General features: G+C 37.8%; 1 protein-coding gene across 1 annotated transcript in view; it reads left to right on the top strand.

Annotated features, from left to right (window-relative positions):
- The window catches only part of LOC150081600 (proto-oncogene tyrosine-protein kinase receptor Ret-like), a 91,203-nt gene that overhangs the window by 15,412 nt on the left and 55,347 nt on the right, over positions 1-20,444 (top strand). Inside the window, exons 7-12 of the mRNA XM_090380256.1 lie at positions 5,596-5,761; positions 12,956-13,053; positions 13,146-13,262; positions 17,634-17,868; positions 18,984-19,004; positions 19,987-20,202. Coding sequence (XP_090236382.1) covers positions 5,596-5,761; positions 12,956-13,053; positions 13,146-13,262; positions 17,634-17,868; positions 18,984-19,004; positions 19,987-20,202 — 853 coding nt within the window. The remainder of the gene's footprint in view (positions 1-5,595; positions 5,762-12,955; positions 13,054-13,145; positions 13,263-17,633; positions 17,869-18,983; positions 19,005-19,986; positions 20,203-20,444) is intronic.

A 20,444-nucleotide genomic window follows, 5' to 3' on the forward strand; every position in this document is an offset into this window, starting at 1 on the left:
ATCAGATTTTGTAATCAGCGTTCCAGTAAGGGTATTTTCATTTCGCCTACTTTTATAAAATTGTACCAGTGGTGGAACAAAGAGTTATTTCTAATGGTAGGCTCCGAATTTTAGCTGTATAGCTGCGCAGTATTGTTTTTATCCTGAGATGCAGTGGAGTTTTATTTGCTTCTTTATAGACTTTGTATTAGATATGTTCGAAAAGCTTCCAAAGCAATTCTCAGGGCACTACGTTGGATGGTTTTCTTTATTGGTGCTTTTATAAACATAATATACGTAAATGACCGCTGTTTGCCATTATTAGAGTTGGTTATTGGAATTAATTGAGTTTTTGACCCTAGTTCTGGTTCAGGATTCATGCTGCGATTCTTACAAACGTGGATAACGGCAGATTTTTGTTCTAAGAGACGTATGTTATTTTTTTATTGAAGTTGTCTTTCTGTGGTGTACATATTCTGAGTGACTTGAGATTGTGAGATCTGCTGAATACAGATAAACTTAAACGGTTTTTGGGATATCTTGTAACATTTTATTTATTCGAATTGAAAACAAGGTAGCACTATTGATCCTTGCGGTTTGCTTTCTTCTTGAACGTATTATTATTATCAGTTTATTTATCTAACACTCCTGTACAGACATTATCTAGGAGGGTGGTTAATACAGACATCCTACAACAAATTAGACGGCAACATTGAAAATCAGAAAATACATAAGAATAAATACATCAAAAGTCACTTGACACAAAAATAGTTCATTACAGATGATCAAGAGTTCATAGGCACAAATTCCACAGAAATGTACACTCTCCTCTTCATTAAATTTGTAGTGTAGTATACAAGTCCGCTGCTGTCAGCTTCCTGTAGGCTTTGTCATGGCAGTACCTGTTCGGGTCGATTTTGAAGTCTCTAAAGAGTTCCAGAGTATTGGCAGGAAACATCCGCCTTAATCCGTCTGTATGATGTAGAGCGCTTCGGAGACTCTTAGGGTAGTAGAGCCGGGTCCCAGGGCGTGGCCTGACCACTAGATTATCAATTTGTGGGTCATCTAAACTCCCAGTCAGAAGTTGTGCAAGAGTGCTGACGTTACGCATGGTGACCATTTGTATCCATGGAGCTACGTTTAAGTTTGTGTACAGTATGGATTTTGAAACTGTAAAGGGCTTCCCGGCAATCCTATTCAACCACCGGAGCACCCAGTATTCCACGCTGAGAAACTTCCTAATATAGGTATTTGGGGCAGAAGACCAAATAATTGAGGCATAGAGGGAAACAGGAACAATTGGATCATTAGTTGTTGATTCCGAATCCCAGTTATCGCCTGTCTTACAGCCCAAATGTCATCAAGAGTTTTTGTTTTAGTGTTCTGAAAGTGCCTTTTAAAGGTAAGGCCCTCATCCCACGTGAATCCAAGGTCAGTGTAGGTGCCGACTTTCTTAATCTGTGCTCCATTTATAGATACTCAATTCTATTCTTTATCTTTTTATTTGTTATTGTCAGTTGTGCTGACTTGTCAGAGTTTAGCCATAAACCTATTTTACCTAAGTATAAATGCAGTTCATGAAGCTGGGCGTTGGCGTGGAAATTGACGTCGGACACAAGGGCGAGTTCGCTAGAGACAACAAAATACTTAATGTCATTGGCGTATGAAATAAAACTATGATTTTGCGATAGAAAAGGTTTCAGAGCGACCGCGAAAAGCAAAGCTGATAAAACACCTCCCTGAGAGATTCCCCACGGAATTCTTGATGTTGTACAATTAGGTTTCTTGGCTTCAAAATGGTCTTGATAATTTATAATAGTTTGGCTTCAATGCGGAAGTAAACTGACAAAATATTTTCAAGGGCAGATAAGGAAACATTATCAATGCCTTAATGTCAAGGAATATGACATCAATTTGGGCCTTTTCATTTAAAGCTTGTTGTACTCTGAAGAGAGTCTCCAACAAATTAGTAATAGTGGATCTTCTTTGTACTACAGTATGGAGGTGGGGTGGCCTGTGCGCAAAGCATTGTTGGATTAAAGCAGGGAGGATGGCTTTTTCAGAGAGTTTTAAAAGCGAACAACTGATCGATATGGGCCGAAAGTCTGAAGGGTCTTTAGGGTTCTTTTTTGGCATCGGCCTCACATAGTAGTGATTCCATCTCCGGGGTGGGGGGACTCCATCTTTAAGGATGTTCTGGAATATGTGCAACAACACATCAACAATATAGGCGCTACAATTTTTTAAAATAAAAATTGGGAACCTGTCGGGGCCGATTGTAAATTTGTTAGGCAAGGAATTAATAGGATTGATGAGATCTTCTCTAGAAACAGTTACATCGGATAATGCATTCACACAAACACTTCCATTTGCCAAGTCCTCCGACCGATATTCTTGATCATTTGTAGCTTTCCCTTCCTGGTGGCGCCTCCGTAGCCAGGTGGGCAGGAGCAGCCGTGCGTAGCACACGCTTCTTGATTAGACCGGGGTTCGAGCCCGTGACCACCAAATACGGAGGATGCGGAAAGGTCAGGGAATGACCACCGCATATCCCCGGAGCAATATGGCCTTAGTTGCTAATGCTCCTAAAAACCAAATAACAACAACAACCTTCCTGGTAGCCTTTCAAAGCATTCTTTAGCCCAGTGTCTGAATGTAGTTTCATCCATTTTAAGTTTAGTTGCCTTTTTGCTGACAATTCGCTTTGAATGTCGTAGGTTTCTTTTTCAAGAAGATGGCTCTTTTTTTTCTTATAGTCCGTGAGGTCTTCATTAAATTTCTCCATTTCCGATACGCCTTTTTTAAAACCTCGTTGAACCATGATTTGATTTTGTCGGTGATTCTTACCTCCTTCTGGGCACCCAGGTCAGAATTCAATAAGAGCTGTTCCTCAATCAAATTGGTAGTTTATTGTGGAGAGCATCCCAGTTGTAGGTCCCAAGATGTTCTAAAATAATTTAAAGTTTTACAAACTTCAGGGAGTATATTTTCTTGGTTTGACTTGTTTTCTCATCGATTTGTTGCACACCTGCTCTTATTGGATGAGGAAATTTTACTGACTGGAATTTAGTTTGAGGGGTGACATTTTTTTTATGTTATTCAGATTATGATACAACAGGGCCAAATACTGCTCTCCGCTAGTCGGAAGCGTACCCAGTAGGGTGTCCTAAGGTTTCTTGATATTATTGAGATAGTACAGTTTGTATCGTACTTGGTAGGTTCTGAGAAGTAAAATACTGTGTATGAGGCGAAGTAATTGTTACCATATTCCAAAGGAATGAATGTCTTGTAGAATGCCGAATCTCCACATTGTGTCAAAAGCTTTTTCGACATGGAGATACCATAACTAAATGTTTCTTTTTAATAAATGCGTTAGGGATGTTTGATTCTATTTGATCATCATATCGAGTGTAGATCTATTTCAACTAAATCCATATTGATTTTCGTTTAGATTTTTCCTTTCCAGAAACTTGTGAGCTGCTTATGTACCAATTTTTCTAATAGTTTACCTAAGTAACTGGCGAGTGATATTGGTCTATAGGACTGACTGATATTTTCCTGGTTTGGGAAAAGCTAAGACAAAAGGAATGTGGCCATAAATTTTCCAATAGGATCTGGTTATAAAAAAATCAGCTGCGAATTTATGGCTATTTCATTTAAATGTTTTGCATAATGTTGTATATTTCTGCAGCACTCTTAGAGTGTCCTCGTTTAGGCCTATTTGATTTCAGTTATTATGAAGGATTGATTATAATCAAGAGTAAGTTAGCATGAAAATTTATTTTATATCCCTCAGCTGCTTTTTTGATATATTGGCAAAGATTGGTCGTATGCAATTACTGCTGAAGTTTTTTAGAATGTTTCAACAAGGGCATTTGCTTTCTCCAAAGGGCACGACGTGTCCTCTCCATTCCAGCTGAAAATCGGGGAAGATATCGTTGGGTATTTGCTATTTCACTGTGATTTTTTTCCCAAATTACATTGATGTCTGTGGCTTTAGTAATAGTAGATCAAAGTGTATCCATAAAAGTTTTTTTTTTTTTTTTTTTTTAGTTTGCCTAGCTTTTACTTTCATTCTCTTATGATTAATGAGGTTTGCTGCTGTGGGATGCTTACGAAGTAAGTTCTATGCTTTTTTTCTTTCTTGTAAGATTCGTTCCACCCCTGGTTGACATATTTGCGTTTTCCAATATTATGACTGGGGTATTGACTTGTAGCTGTTTCTAGTATTTGCTTAGTGATGTATTCGATCATATTGTCTATGGATGGAGAATGCTTCAGGGGTGACCCTCAGATTCTTATCTAACTAGACGAATCATCTCGCAAAAACATGAAAGGCTAAACACTCCAGATTTGCAAGTAACAGAATTTACCGGAAGCAAATCCTGAGATTGCTGACCTTTTTTCTGCCACTATCAACGTGAATATCATATGATATTGGATTCTTTTCATTGCTTTCCAGCAGTGTAATCTATATGTTTTTATATTATGTATGAATGTTGTATGAGTCATGATAATAGTCATTGTATTGTACTTAAATTAATTCTTATAAAATATTTCTCCCTGCATCCTTCGTGATATACTGGCTCTCGTGGCCTTGGTTATTTGTGTTTCTGGAAAAGAACCTAAATGGCGACTGTTCTGGAAGTTGCCCTCGTGGGTAGAGTAGCGATCTCTCACCATATAGAAATACACAGGTTCTTTACCCGACGCCAGGAATTGAACCCAGAAGGACAAAAGGAATTGATATTTAGAAATAATTTCTGGGAGGATGGTGAACTATCTTCTCAACGCCGAGATGATCAAGTCACGGGCGAGGTTTGTTTTTTTTTTTTTTTTTTTTTTTTTTTTAAGGAACACATCAATCGATCACAGAATAAATACTGTTTGCAGAAATTTCATTGCCTTGGCGCAAATTCTAAACAAGAGAGCTGAGCGTGACAATGGGACATGTAGTATGTTCTGATGATTCAGGACCTATTCCATCGTTTGCTTCATTCAGAGTATAGATGGCTGATCATGACCGACAGTGGTTGGAATGATAGGTCCCTTCTCACGTATTTTGTGATTAACTCAATAAACGTGTAGTTTGAGTGCCTCTGCTCACATGGCCAAACAGCGCCTCCGTAGCCATGTGGGAAGGAGCAGCAGTGCGTAGCACACGCTTCTTGATTAGACCGGGGTTCGAGCCCGTCACCACCAAATACGGAGGATGCGGAAAGGTCAGGGAATGACCACCGCATATCCCGGAGCAATATGGCCTTAGTTGCTAATGCTCCTAAAAATCAAATAACAAACTATTCAAATACTGCCTGTCAGCAAATAACTTCCTCACGACAAGTCTTGTTTATTATCCCACATAGCCTACGCACAACAAAAAAAAGTAGAACTAATGATTACGGCTGTCTAGGGAAATGACGAATAGTCATCAACTATTCGTCTGCATTACCAAAAATTGAGTACGGCTATCTGAGTTGATTAGACATTTTCGACTCATATTTTTGCTTTTATGTTATTCATCTAAAAATAACGTGTTCGTAGTTAAAATGATTAATAATCATGTGTAATGCTCTTTACTGCTCTTTAATACTGACAATCCGTTTGATTCCTTTTCAGAATTCTCCCATTCCAGGACAATTTCTTGTGCTTGACAGGGACTCCAGGTGGGCCAATGATATCGTTGTATACATTGAAGGAGATTTCCTTGATCTCTTTGAGGTGAGAGATGAAGAATCGTTTGATATAAAAGGAGGAGTAATGGCAGAATACTTACTTAAAGCAGGTACATTATGGTTACCGTAAAATGTTCTTCAAAAATATTTCAGAATGTTTTAACAGAACTATTTTTTAGAAACATCTTTCATCGAACAGTAATTTTAAGTGATGAAAAGAAATAGAAATGTTTTAAAATATTTTATTTTAAGAAGAAAATTACACACATGGCCAATCAGCGTGACACTTTTCAAATCAAGCCCTCGTGGGTAGTACGGTTGGTATAATCATTCCTTCCCACACCGGCTGGAAAATACTTCAGTTCGAATTCCACGCGAGGAATTTTTATGGGTCTTTTTCAAAACGTGCCTGAGTCAGTCAGTCAGTCTCAGGCGAGGGTAGCATAGTATTTTCTCCAAAAAACTTGGGTTTTTCGACCACATAGCAAGCGCAATTTACAGACATTATATACGGCAATATCGCCTACGTTGTTGATGCGTCTACAACAACAGCCTTATTCAAATCAACTTCCTTTCAGCAAACCATCCGATAATGCCCCTTCCCCTTGTTTTTACTCTCTGGCCGCTCACCTTGGCTGTCTTCTAATTTCTCCACTATAGCTGGTGTTCTCCAAGGTTCAGTTCTCTATTCCACTCTTTCCCTTTTGCATGTTAATAATCTTTTTTTTTTCCACTACACGGAAATCCTATACATAGTTTTGCTGATGATAGCACATTGCATTCTCGTTTGAGAAACCTTTCCTTGCACAAACACCTCAACTTCTCGAATATCCATCCCCAATTCCAAGTAATTAAATAGTACTTAAAAGGTACTTTCAGAACACCAGACAAAAACTCTCGCTGCCATTTGGGCTGTAAGACAGGAGATAACTGAGATTCGAAACCAACAACTAGTGACCCAGTACATCCAAATATGTATTATTCCTGATTCCCTCTATACCTCAGTTATTTGGTCCTCTGCCCCAAATACCTGTATTAGGAAGTTTCTCAGACTGAATAGGATTGCCGGGAAGCCCTTTACAATTTCTAAAGCCATTCTATATGAAAACTTGAATGTTGCTCCGAGGATTCAGATGGTCACCATGCGTAACATCAGCACTCTTGCACAACTTCTGACTGGGAGTTTAGATGCCCCTCAAATTGGTAATCTTGTGGTCAGGCCACGCCCTGGGGCCCGGATCCACTACCCCCAGGCTCCGAAGCGCTCTCCATCACACGGAGAGATTAAGGCAGCTGTTTCCTGAGAATACTCTGGAGCTCTTTACAGACTTCAAAATCGATCCGAACAAGTACTGCCATAACGAAACCTACAGGAAGCTCATAGCAGCGGACTTGTATACTACGCTACAAATTTAATGAAGAGGAGAGTTTTTATTTCTTTGTAATTTGTGCATATGAACTCTTGATCATCTGTAATGAACGATTTTTGTGTCTTCTAAGGACTGAGCAAATTCCGTGAGATTCATTCGTAGTGTTATGATTGTTGCTTTGGGACTTTTACAATTTATGTATCTAATTTGTTGATGGATGTCTTTATGTGCAGTCCTCCTAGATATTGTCTGTACAGGGTGTTAGATAAATAAACTGATACTAATACAGTAAAATTTCTGCTTATATTCCAGGAAGATCACACAAGGTTAGAGGAGTTTATTCGCAAGGTAGAAAGATACAAGAACGTTACGTATTTAGTAATCAAGCTGGCTTGAAATTATGTGAATACTACATAATTTACGTGAAGGCGGTATTTAGTGGATAGTAGATATTCGAAAAGTTGAAGCTGCTTTTGCCCTATCCGATTAGCAATATCATCACCCAAACTTTGGTTAGATTGACGGACCGTATCTTATAAATATCTCTCCCCCTTTCTCATGGACATTCTGTTTCTGCTGTGTGCCTCTTCTCTAGGTTGTTGTTATTTGGTTTTTAGGAGCATTAGCAACTAAGGCCATATTGCTCCGGGGATATGCGGTGGTCATTCCCTGACCTTTCCGCATCCTCCGTATTTGGTGGTGATGGGCTCGAACCCCGGTCTAATCAAGAAGCGTGTGCTACGCACTGCTGCTCCTTCCCACCTGGCTACGGAGGCGCCCTTCTTTAGGTACTTCCTGCAGAAAAGACAGGCAGCCAGGGTAGTATTCTTCTGGATTGGCATCTGTAACTCTCTTCCAAACCAGTCAGCATCCATTTACTGTCCAACTCCCAACTCACAGCACCAATTTTTTTCTTCTATTTCTGTTCTTCAGAATAACTTCCTTCTCATGTATATTCCGAAAATATAAGTCTAATGTATCTTTGTCTTCTCAGACTTCAACCGCTGCACGTTACTAAGTACTATAACTTGTTTGGGGTTTTCATAAAAACGGAAAACCATAAAACAATTGGTTAGAAATTTGTAGTACCAAATTTCTAACCCACGGTTCTATTACTGCACGGACACAATACCACTATTCATTAGTTTGGAAATCTTTACTTCTGCTCCTAGCTTGAAAATGGAGTCGGTTCATCTGAACCGCAGCACATGATCTGATGTCTGGAAATTTGCAATATCAGTATTTGTATCTTTACTAATCTTTAATACATCATTTGTTATTTATGAGCACAAACTTATTTGCTAATCAGATAACATTTGTCTTTTTGAGTGAAATTGGCGTTCGATTAATCTACAATGGGTTACTTTTGATTTTCTATTTTATGATAGTGAAAAACTGATGTCACAAGTACAATAAAAAAGGCCGTTAGTTTACTCTCTGCCTCAATGAATTGAAAGTGTTCAGAAACAAAAAAGCAATGTTCTTCGCCGTCGCCTGTTGTTTCAAAGTCGAACAGCGAGAAAGTGACCCGTTGAAGGCCAACCGAAAATCGATACACCTGTTACTGTGTGTGGTACAAATAGTCATCTATCGATTTCTGACTGTTAGAGGGTTTCTTAAAACAGGGATAAAAATAGTTACAAAGTTATCCTGCTCGCTGAGATTGGTTATACCCAAGGAATTGAAGTGATGCGATTAGAGTGAGAGACAGCGTGTAGATTTACTGATCTTGTCAATCGTTTATTTGTTAATACCTTAATTTTATATGTTACTAATCTAGGGGCTATTGACTCATGAAATGTTTCAGTGTTTTTTTTTTTTTTTTTTTTTTTTTCAAATTCAGCTTGTTTAGTGTTTACGGTAACTCATGAAGTTTGGGAGCAACAGGAGAAGCACGTGTGGATGGTATATATATATTTTTATTTATTAACAGAACCACTCAATATTTACAATCATTCGATCCTGTGCAAGAAACTCTTGCAGATTATGAAGCTTCTCTTACAAAATTATAAAACACAACCTGAAGACAGCTGCGGTGAGGAAGGCTTTAGTTTTGTGTGCTAAACTGTTCGCGTGTGGTTGGAAACTGAGCCTGTTGTTCAGTATTATACCACATATGGAATTTGCTTCTCGTGAATAAGCACTTTAGGGTGCAGGGGTCGGCAACCTTTTTTTGAGCCATTTTTGATCTAATAAAAAAAAAAAAAAAAAAAATCCGAAGAGCCGCACCTCAGCTCAAGCGGGGGGGGGGAGTCTTTTAAGAAATGGATTAGAATGGGAAGGTGTTTTATTAAATAAATATATATATATTATTAATACTGAACATCAAATTATTTATTGAAACATCCAATTAGGTACAAATTAATGTGACTTTTGCTGCTGAATTTCTTGAGTGTCTCTCAACATCAGGCAAATACGCCGTAACTTTCATCTTTAAACATGCGAACTCGCACTGTTCAGACGGTTTCTTGATTTATTTTTAATATAGTTCATGTTCAAAAATGTTAGCCTGCAGAAATACGTCGAACCAAACACTGAGAGAAGTCCAAACGCAAATATTTTCAAATTTATGTACGGTAAGCTATTCCACGCATTAAACGCAATTTTGTCTTGCTTTTTCAACTCATCTATCGCCGTCCATTTGTGTAGAATTTCAACTTTTTCCTCTCCAAATCCGAATTTCAGTTTTAAGGCATTTTATTTAGTCTTGCACTCCACATGTCCTCGATTTTTAAGTCCACTCTAACTCTATTTCATATTAAATTTTCTGTTATTGACGGGGGAGTTCACAAGATAGACAGAATACAAGAAACAGCACCGTATTCAGCAGTCACGAGCTTGAACTCCGGTCACTCAAGGCACGTGTACTTATGTGCTTCATGTGGGCTAACTGTTAAAAGAGCTGCAAGTTGCCTGCGGTAATCCAACCTGCTTTTGTGTGGATGGCAATTTGGTTGTGCCCTCGGAGGTAACTATGGATAATGCAACTGGGCTCCCCCGTGGAAAAGGCTTCTTTCTGGGCTCCCCCGTGGAAAAGGCTTCTTTCCACCGAGCGTACATACACATGTACGCGCGGTGGCAATTTGTCGTCCAACCCTTCTAAATATGATATTTTTATCATAGTTGGGCTGAAGTGTTTGAATTTTGTGTTAAACTGGTACTAAGTGTCACCGTTTTGATTTTATGATTTCTAATTTTAAAATTTAGCCAAATCAGCTGATTTTGATTTTAAAAAGGAAAGTTGTTTTTAGTCTAAAAACGCTATTGCTGTTCTTTTAAAACAAAGGCGAACAGATTTTAGTTGAAAAAAACAACAACGGAGATTCTAATGAACAGGCGATACAAACTGCTCTTCTACAGTCATGTTCTAGCGCTAAACGCGTGGCTGGTAATGAGACGTGAGCCTAGTCATTATGATCCAGAAACACTTCCCACAATGGTTCACATTTAGAGAATTTAAATTATGCCTCTTTGCAACCACCACACATGTGTGGTTATTCTTGGACGTACACTGCTTGAATAGTGGCGTTGCCATTAAGCGAAATCGGTGATCAGCCTGTGTAAATGCAGTTCTGCTTCATTAATGCTGGTTAATATAAGAATATATATTTGAACAAAGTGCGCCCAGTAAAATTATCCCTAGATTTTAAAGCATAGGTCGATATACGTAGTTGGATCTGGTCATTTAGGCTGAATGATAAAGGAAGCGAACTTTTTCTGCATTAGCCAGAAATAAATACCCACAAAACAGAATATTCATTCAATTCCCACAAAGTAATCATCCAATTCTAACTTTAACCTTAGTCAGACTAAGTTCCTCGGCCACTTTTGGAAGAAATTTATTTCAGTGTTCGACAGTTTCCTGCCAACAGGTGAACTTCATGAGATAATGCCCATCATCTGTAATACCCTGAAATTTTATATTTGTGCCCTCTGGTTCCTGTCTCACCTTCTAAGCCGTTCTTCATACACGTATGTACTTGTACTCGTCACCAATCTGGTAGCCCTTTTCTGAAGCCTGTCCAGAAGTTTATTTTTTTTAGGTGCGGTCTCCAGACCTGAATACAATTCAATCACTCCTTATAAAGAGGATTCATGTGCCTTCCAAGCCGTCTGTTTACACTGCATGGAAAATTTCATGTCAGACTGAATCATAACACCTCAATCTTTCTCGTCTTGAATCGCTCGTAACCCTCCCCCATCCCAGCTTATGCATGACTCCGGGATTTGTGTTCCCCAAATGCATAACCTTACATTTAAAAGCTTCAATTTTTCGGACCAAATATGCAACCGATCTAAGTCTATTTAAAGCAGCATAACATGGCTCAGATTGTCAACCACCTTTCCATCTTTTAGCTAGCGTAGGATCATGCCAATAACTCCAACTTGTTCTAGTTTATATAGCAGCCATCCATGGGAGATGGTATCAAAACCTTTACTGAAGTTTAGATATCTAATGTCAAAATTGTTACATGCATCCAACTGCTTAATAACTATATTGTAGTAATTTACCAGCTGGTGAGGCATGACCTTCTCTACTACAGAAGTCAAACTCACTGGCCTATAATTATCTATCTCCTTTCTGGCTTGAGGAGACATTAGCACTTCTCCAGCCAAAGGTAATCTTTCCAAAGTCACAATGATGCCCCATTAACATCCCCCCCCCAAACAGTTTGATTAATTTTTAATTACAACTAATTATATACAATCTTCCGCTCCTTAATCTCAATAGCATAATTATATCACTTATTCTACAGCAGTCTGATACCTTAGTATTCTCCAGAGTGTCGAGCTTGCTTCCGACTGTAAATGCTGTTTCGAAGGGCCTGTTCAACTCAACTGCCATTTCAGCTGGGCATTCAATGGATCTTCCGCGGCAGCGATTTAAGAGACTTATTAGATGTACTCCCTACTTTTTCGTATGTACGTATTTGAAGTCCTTTATCCCCGATCAGCTTTCGCCCGTCTTACCCCAGTGAATGGTGGCTTGGTTACATATTCTCTTATATTGCTCGTGAAACCAGGAATCACGTGCCTACTTGTAACTGGAGAGCCGTCGAAATCGGCGCGAAAACAAATTCAATAATCATTAAATTATTGACTTAACTTTCTTTTAAAATATATTCACCTTACCACAGCAGTTTGCCTTTGTGTTTAACTTTGTTTATAACCATTTAGAGTACACAAGTACAAGTCTAATAATATAACTCTATGTACATACGTCCAATGCTAACTCCTTGTAATTGTTGGTAAGCTTGTTTTTCGGGTGAAGTTCGTACCTCGAACTAATTTAAATAAAAAAAATATATATAGACATGAAATCCTGCGCTTCGAAATGTGAGTAGTATTTTACAGTTACTGAGAACAGCTGGTTGTTTCTTCTTTTTTCCAACGTTACAATAGGCCTAATAATTCATCCTAATTCCTAAGTTACTGTATAAGCATTTCTAAATTAAAGCAATACCGTTGTCAGTCTCTTAAACTTTGTGGGGAGGATAATCTCAAAATAATCGCTCCAAAATGGGAACACAGTTCTTATTGAAACTGGATTTCCTTATGTGTCAGAAAAAGGATGTGGCAAATCTTAAAATTCACAAAAGTTTATGCGGTGACTTATTGCTTTTCCTCATAAATGTTCAGTTTTATTTTATTATATTTCAATTCTTACAAGTCAATCAATGTATATTTTCGTCGACACACCAGAATTTTGAAAACAGTACATACTTTAACGCACACAGCTTTTAACACAGCCTTGGTAAAAGGTATCATGGTAAAAATGCTTATAAAATTTGTGTTCTTTCCGAAAATAAATAAGTTTTATAAAATTTATCCCATTCACAATACTATCTATGCTTCTGTAATAAAAAATAGCCTTGAATTTAGGTATTTTTATTAAACATTCAAATTAAAAGGTTTCATAACGTAACTTTTCAGATATCGTCCCGAAAAGGAAAGTGCGTTTCAGTGGACCAACATATAACTTTAGTGTGATCTTCGATGATAAGAAATTGATTAACAAGACAGAACGAAAAGTACGTATTTTTTGCTTAGGAATTTGCACAGTTATTATAGTCAAGGTACTTTTATTGAACCTGTTCACTAAATTACTTTTTGTTTTAAACAGGTCGTGTTTGAAGTCCTTGTCCACAATTACTCCTACATACTTGCAGATGGTGTATGGGATCCATGCTCAGACATCTTGCAAACATCGTTAGATAAGAGAGCCTCACTTCATTCAAGAGTAGGTATTCCTGTGCTCTCTCTCTCATCGTAATCACTTTTCTCAAATATTAGTATTTCCTTATGCAATAACCAAAATTTCATTTCTCATGTTAGAGTTATCCAGTATAGTTTTTTCAAATTATATATATGTTATTTCAGAATCATGCTTATAACATATAGGTATTATCATGTTTATAAAGGAAAAATTATATTATTAGAGTATAAATTAAAAAAAAAAAATTCAACAGACATCCAACGGAAATACGGCGTTCAAGAATATAGCCCCATGCCCAGGTGACGTCATATAAAATTCTTGGCAGTCAGGAGGCAATTTTACTACATCAATTGCCCCTTGTGATGTCCTTCAATGCGACGCAAAAAGTGCCACTGCACTACTTAAGAAATGGCTGAATTTACTCACTCAGTCTTCAGCATCTAAAAGGATTATTCAAGAACAAATGCGTAGTGAACTCCACAACTTACAAACTAAAATAGTACCTCAAATCGATTTGTTCCTATATTGGGAACAATCAGGTTAGAATTGCTTTTCCAAAAGCCGAGGACTATTTAACAAATGTATTCAGGTGGTATCTCTAGAAAAGCTTTGCAAAAGGCAAGATCCCCATACGATATTCAGGTAGCTAGTCACCTCCAGGAGCAGGCGACCGGCTACAATACATCACTAGGTTCTTTAACGAAAACCTTTCAATTGGTAATTGAAGACTGCTCAGATATCAAAGCTATCAACAGACACTGAAAACATACGTCTTGTTGCTCATGTCAACATGCAGAATAAAAATTTTAAAAGGAGAATTTCTTCCCAGCTCGTTCCCATTCCAAAGAAGCAAAGCCTCTGCTCCCTAAAAGGTAACCGCAGCAAATTCATTCCTCACTTTTCCGGTGGTCAACAGCAACAAATTTGCATGCAATAACTAAATCCCTGAAGTCCTTTGATGCTAGTGCAGAATTTTCAGCGCCTTCGTGGGTATCACAGTGCATATAAGCACCGTCCTCTCCGCACCGAGTGGAAAAGACCAGAGTCCGAATCCCATTAACGACGCGAGGAATTCTTATTTGCCCTTTCCACGATTTTCCAGAGTTAGGTGGTCTCGGTCAAGGGTAGCATCGTTATTCGTCCGGCAAACAGGCAAATCGACCGCAGAACACACACAATATGGTTCAGGTTGCTAATGTGCCTAAAACCCTACAATAACAACAAAATACACGCAGAATTTTATTTAGTTAAACCCCAATACATCTCAGGCTATGCGAGACATACTACAAATCATACCTTCATAACATGTCTCAAACAATATATTCAGTCTCACGAAGAAAATTTCACCCGTAAAGCTATTACAGGAGTTCCTTGTTCTGTTGTATTCTTTAATTGCAGGAGGAGGAGAGAACCTCCTCAGTTATGCAGATGGCTTGAAGTTTGCACAAAATGTGTATTATGTACTCAGTAAAACTTGGTTCCCAGTCTGGAGATGTGCGAATGTATCTCCAATTCACAAAAAGAATCAAAGGGTGACACGACTAATTACAGACCTGTTAATTTATCTTCTGTGCCAGGGAAAATAATGGAGCGACTGGTAAAAGAAGTACTGCAGGATCATCTAGACAAGACTGCAATTATACGTCACACGCAGCATGGGTTTGTTAAGTTAAGGGGAAGTCATCTCTGACTGATATGTCACAAACGAATTGGATGCTAAAAATAATTTTGATATCATATACTTCAGGAAAGTTTTGAAGTGAAACTTCTTTAGGCGCGCTCCAGGCAGTTTTCAGATGATGGGAATAACTTGCATTCGTGGATTAACAAAAAACGCAACGAAAATGGGACCGTCTTTGCCATGAGTAAACGCATTATAGGCAGCTAAATATCCTGGTTCTCGTACTATCATCGAAGTTAGGCCTGATTAGTAATTGGGAGGGTGACCACCTGGGAATACGCGGTATAGCTTTTTGCTTTCCTTTTTTTCCCTCCTTTTGTTAACGTGTGGAAAATATTCTTCTGATTTTCACGTATCGTTTAATTTTATTAATTGATAAGGTGGTAATAGAGTGTAAATCTATAAAAGTAAAGATAGCCTGTGAATAATATTCCTCCTATTTTCGCTTATTAGAATCGCCTTTAATAGAATTAAAATTCAATTCGTAAACGTGATCACAATGACCGGCGCTTACTACATATCGTATAATGAACGGTATTTTGTTATGGGTGTCCATCGTAAAGTGATTTGATCGTGCGGGGATCCATTGTAGCGAGCGTTGTAAGGCGTATATAGTACACGTGCAACGCGTCCGTGGATTGAAAAAATCACAAAGAAAATGCGAGGAGTCAGTAAGGGTGCTGATTGCGTCATGCTATTTCTTTCGTTATTCTCCACCGTATTTAATGAAAAATTTCGACGGAAAAGAATTTGTAATTCAATATGTCGAAGACTAACAGTGAGCGTTGTAAAGCGTATAGAGCATGTATACGTGGAATGCGACCACCGAAACCACCTCAATTGAGTATAAAGGAGAGATCTAAGGCTATTTCGACAGCAGAAGAAATTACAGCGTGCGATGGAGTTGAACAAAGAAGCCAGAGAAGGTCCATCCACATCTTCAGAGCCTTACATCTCCCCAGAAATGATAGGAGACATGGAATTTGATACTGCAAATGAAAACGATGAAGTGTCATCGAAGCCCAGTCGTAAAGGAAAAGCGAAGAAGCCAAAACAGCCCCAGAAGTAATCCATGAAATTGAGAACACACATAGCGGGCGCAATACACAGCAGGAGAAGCAACACCAAAGCATCCACGCACATTCCTGGATAATGATTTCGGTTCAGTTAGTTCCGTGCGTGATCGGCTTTGGTTCAAGAACGATGTGAAGATTGTAGCACGCTCTTCTTCAAACAGCATTTCCAAATGAGGATGTATGTCCAATGTCGGCCTGTAACAGCTATTGTGGCTCTCTCAAGAACAGTGATTCCGGCTCCGTTGAAATCAAATGGATTTAAATATCATCCGATGCTACAGAAATTGCCGAAACTAGATTTTATAACGGAACATCTCATATCTCCGAGGCTCCCATTCATGCAGATTTGCAGCCTGTGGTCATACAGTCAATACAGGATCCTCGGTCATGTGGTAAATGTTCGACTAAAGAAGTTTCACTTAACTTCCGCTGTGCATGCTCCGCGCACACAATATTTTTGATACTGTTTCACATGGAGAAGAGCGGCATTAAGGCCAAGTTTCTTCTATGGATAAAGGGATGGTTGACTGGGAGGAGACAGTGTTAATCAACGAACAGTACTCTTCGTGGACCAATGACATTAGTCAAGTCCCCCAGGTAATTCGGGGTGTTGGGCCCATTGTTGTTTTATATATTTATTAATGATATTAGTGAATACATATCAGGCTTAATGTCCAAGTTTGAAGTTGATACAAAGGTTGGCAGGTGGTTATGACAGGAATGACAGTAGGCTACTTTAACAGAATCTGGAAAAGATAAAAAGAAATGGAAATTGAAGTTTAACATTGGCAAATGCAAAGTACTGCATATGAGTAGCAATAACCCCAGAGTAACGTACCAACTGTGTGGTACTACACTCAGGGCAGTGGAAAATGAAGGTTGCCCGGACAGCTTATAGGGTTTTGTCAATGATATACAGCATTTTTGATAATAGGGATAAGGAAGTGGTCAGTCCACACCATGAGTACTGCATACAGGCCTGGAGGCCTCATTTTAGGAAGGAAATAGAGCTGTTGAAACGAGTACAGAGAAGGGCAACGAGATTGGTGAACAAAGGGGTGTTCTTGTCAAGAAAAGCTTTAGTTCTGCAAATTGCGTCTGGAGAGTAGGCAACTGCAAGGTGATCTGATTTATGTGTGTAAGGCTTTGATTTTCAGTTTTTTGGGGCCCCTGGAAAGGGTTCTACTAACCCGTGTCTTAATCCGGCACTGTGAGAGAGCGCAATGATAATGAGACTACACAAAGACACACATTAGGGGCACAAATTGAGGAAGGATGGTTGCAGAATCGATGCGAGGAAATTCGCCTTTAGACAGTGGGTGGTTGATTGTTAGAACAAACTTCCATCTGTTGTTCTGGAAGTTGATAGCTTAAATAAATTGAAGGAAGAACTAGACAAACTGTTGGAAGGGAAGGAATCTTTTCTTTTGGCTAGTGCTGCATCATTTGCCACTTCTAATGATAATGCTAACGCTATTATGTATATATATCATTTTGTATACGTAGTATGGGTATAAATATGAACACTAGCAAAGTCCTTATTCCCCTGAAATTTTCTGTAAATTCAGTATTTTATAATCACATATCATAAAAATCTGCGCTTTATTATAAATTGCTGAAGATGACATTATCTTTTAGGTCACCAAGCCTATCGTTTCTGCGAAACTTGACAGTTTACTCTTTCAACTGAACCCAGAGATGCCCACCGACAGGGGGCGTATTTTTAGCGTGACGCCCTCCACAGGAACTGTGTACGTTGCAGATGATGAAAATTTACACTTGTCAAACGAGTCTTCTTTCACACTGAACCTGACTTGGACCGCATTTAAAAAACACGGTTACTGCTTGATAAATGTGGACATTGTTAATACAGGTAATGGGATAATAATTAAATATTGATTAGTTAATTTAGGCGGGTTAATTTTATTATTTGTAATGGTATGCAATAAAACTATAATTTTATTATTATTACTTGAAATGAAGTGAAAATTGCTACCTTGATTTACTAAGTTTGCCATATGCTGCTTTTATAGTTTCTAAGTCACGCCCTTTAGCTTTATAAGCCTATATAAGCACTAAAGTGTATCAAAACTACTACCGATGTAAGCCTCATTTGTTCCAATTTCCATCCTGGAGCTCAAACTAATAATATGGTCTCTTGTAGAGCCACGTCAAGACTTTTAAGCTCCTGCATGCAAACCAGAGAATATCTTCCCCTCACAAACATCAAAATATGTGTCTGTTACAGTTAACACCTTGAAGGTCTTCGCCTTACCACGGCCTTTTTCTCCCATTCTTCTAGGCCTCAACGGACGTGGTAAAACTTTCCATCTGACAGGTTATTTTCACTCTTTACAACCAGTTTGATATTTGACTATGTCCATATTCCCCTACCCAGGAATATGTTATTTAGAACATTAAACCCCCTAAAATTAGATGAATAAAAAAAACATATACTTAAAGATGATTATCATATGCTTTACCAAACATGCTACGATCTGCTGTCTTTAAAAACCCTACAAGATCTCCATGAAGTTTTGTTTATTTTTAAAATATTATTTTTTTTTGTGAAGGAAGTAGTTACTTGGACAAATTAATACCGAAATCTTCAGAACGCCCCTGATATTCGCTGAACCTTAACTTAAAAACGGTTCCTTCGATTAAGTCTACTTATACCACATCTAGGTTTAATAAATAACCATGATTTAGATGTTTTGGCTTCTCTTACTTATTTAAAAAGCAAGCTACTTCTAAGCTGTTAATAAATTATTCTGTACACATTAATTGTTAATATTCTGGTTTAAATTGTTTGTAATATTACTAATGTACCTTTATATTTCCATATGTACACCGTTAGCGACGGTTATTTCCCCTGCATTGAAAATATCGCAATAAAAGCTACTTGATGTGCATACAATATAGAGAATTTATTAAATGATACATAGTTATTATTTTCTTAACTCTCTAATATGCATTTCTTTTTTATAGGATTACCTTTCCTAAAGTGTGGTAAGTAACGTTTCTGGTTTACTTATATCTAAAATTACATCGTTCTTTAACGATTATGACCACAATATAGTTTAATACTGCACTTCATAATTAACAATACCAGGATTTTGACCGTTCCTCTTATGTATTACTGTTAACTATGTTATTGAATTCTGCATAACTAGTTTTCGTTTCATTCACCATATAGACTTCCAGTGAAGTTAACTACAGGATAAGTAGAAGTTAATGTGATGTTGAGATAGTAATTTAACAGTAAATTTTGTAAACAGCAATAGTTAGTAATATTTTGTTTATCAGTATCCGCTGTATTGTAATTTATTTAAAACAGGACTTTCCAAAGTACGAATAGAGATCTGAAGTTCTCCATGACAGTATAGTGGATTCGTTATTTGTATAGAAAAAGTCTAGGTTAGGGTCCCTAAGAACTTTTAAAGGCCTGATGGAAAACGAACGGTGATTTGATAGGTGAAAAACATTTTCAAACATAATCTTTATCATCAGTTGAATATTCTTACTTAAAACTGAATATCTGAAGCAGGCACTCTATTTTTATCTATATTTATTCAAGTAGACTAGACTAGGAATAATGAAATATTATACGGCACAAATTTAAAAAAAATCCTTTACTCGGGTTATAATATTTATTATGGATTCAGATTAGTAAATTTATTAAAGGACAATATTAAAACTAAGGATGATGTCCACAGAGATCTTTTTACTTTCCCTTGAAACCGCATGTCGTAAATATTAGTAACTTCTTAACGATCGCTTAGCTGTTTCTTCACAAATCTCAGTAGTTTTTAACTATTAGGAGAACGTTTTATTTAATAAAAATTATTTAAATTAATTTTTATATATTTAAAATACTGCGTGTGGTTATGTTTTAAGAAGTAAATGCTTCAAATGCACTTTAAAAAAAACTGAACTTTTAACTTTGCGGTAGTCTTGTGCTGTTTCCTTAAGCATACTTCGACTTTTATAGACCCTCAGTGTGCCTATTTCGGCGAAGAATGGCAGTGCAACTCTTCGTGTGGTAGGGGAGCAGTAAATGGATCCTGTGTTTGGAGAGAAGGAAAGAATAGCGGAAACCTAAGCACTCAGTATTCGACCTGCGTCCCACATATCTCCACTTGTCCCGATGGAATCTGTGATGAGCTAGAAAATATGGATAAGATGCTTTGTCCTCAAGACTGTGCTAGTAAGTAATGGTATGCTTTATTACAGTGCAATAAGCAATATGACGTGTCACGAATTACTATTTTGGGTCTATACACAAACTGCAATTTTATCATGCTTGCTCATTTCAGCGATTTTACATCATTCTTTTAATCTTTGCGTTAGTTTTATCTCACTTTCTGATGGTTTGTTTCTTCGTCCATTACTTCCCGTTTTTCTTCTCATCGAACATGTACACTGGGATAATTGAACGATTTTAATGAA

Source organism: Mastigoproctus giganteus, chromosome 8 (genome assembly GCF_048544385.1).
Source record: "Mastigoproctus giganteus isolate SK-2022 chromosome 8, ASM4854438v1, whole genome shotgun sequence".
NCBI classification, from domain to species: Eukaryota; Metazoa; Arthropoda; class Arachnida; order Uropygi; family Thelyphonidae; genus Mastigoproctus; species Mastigoproctus giganteus.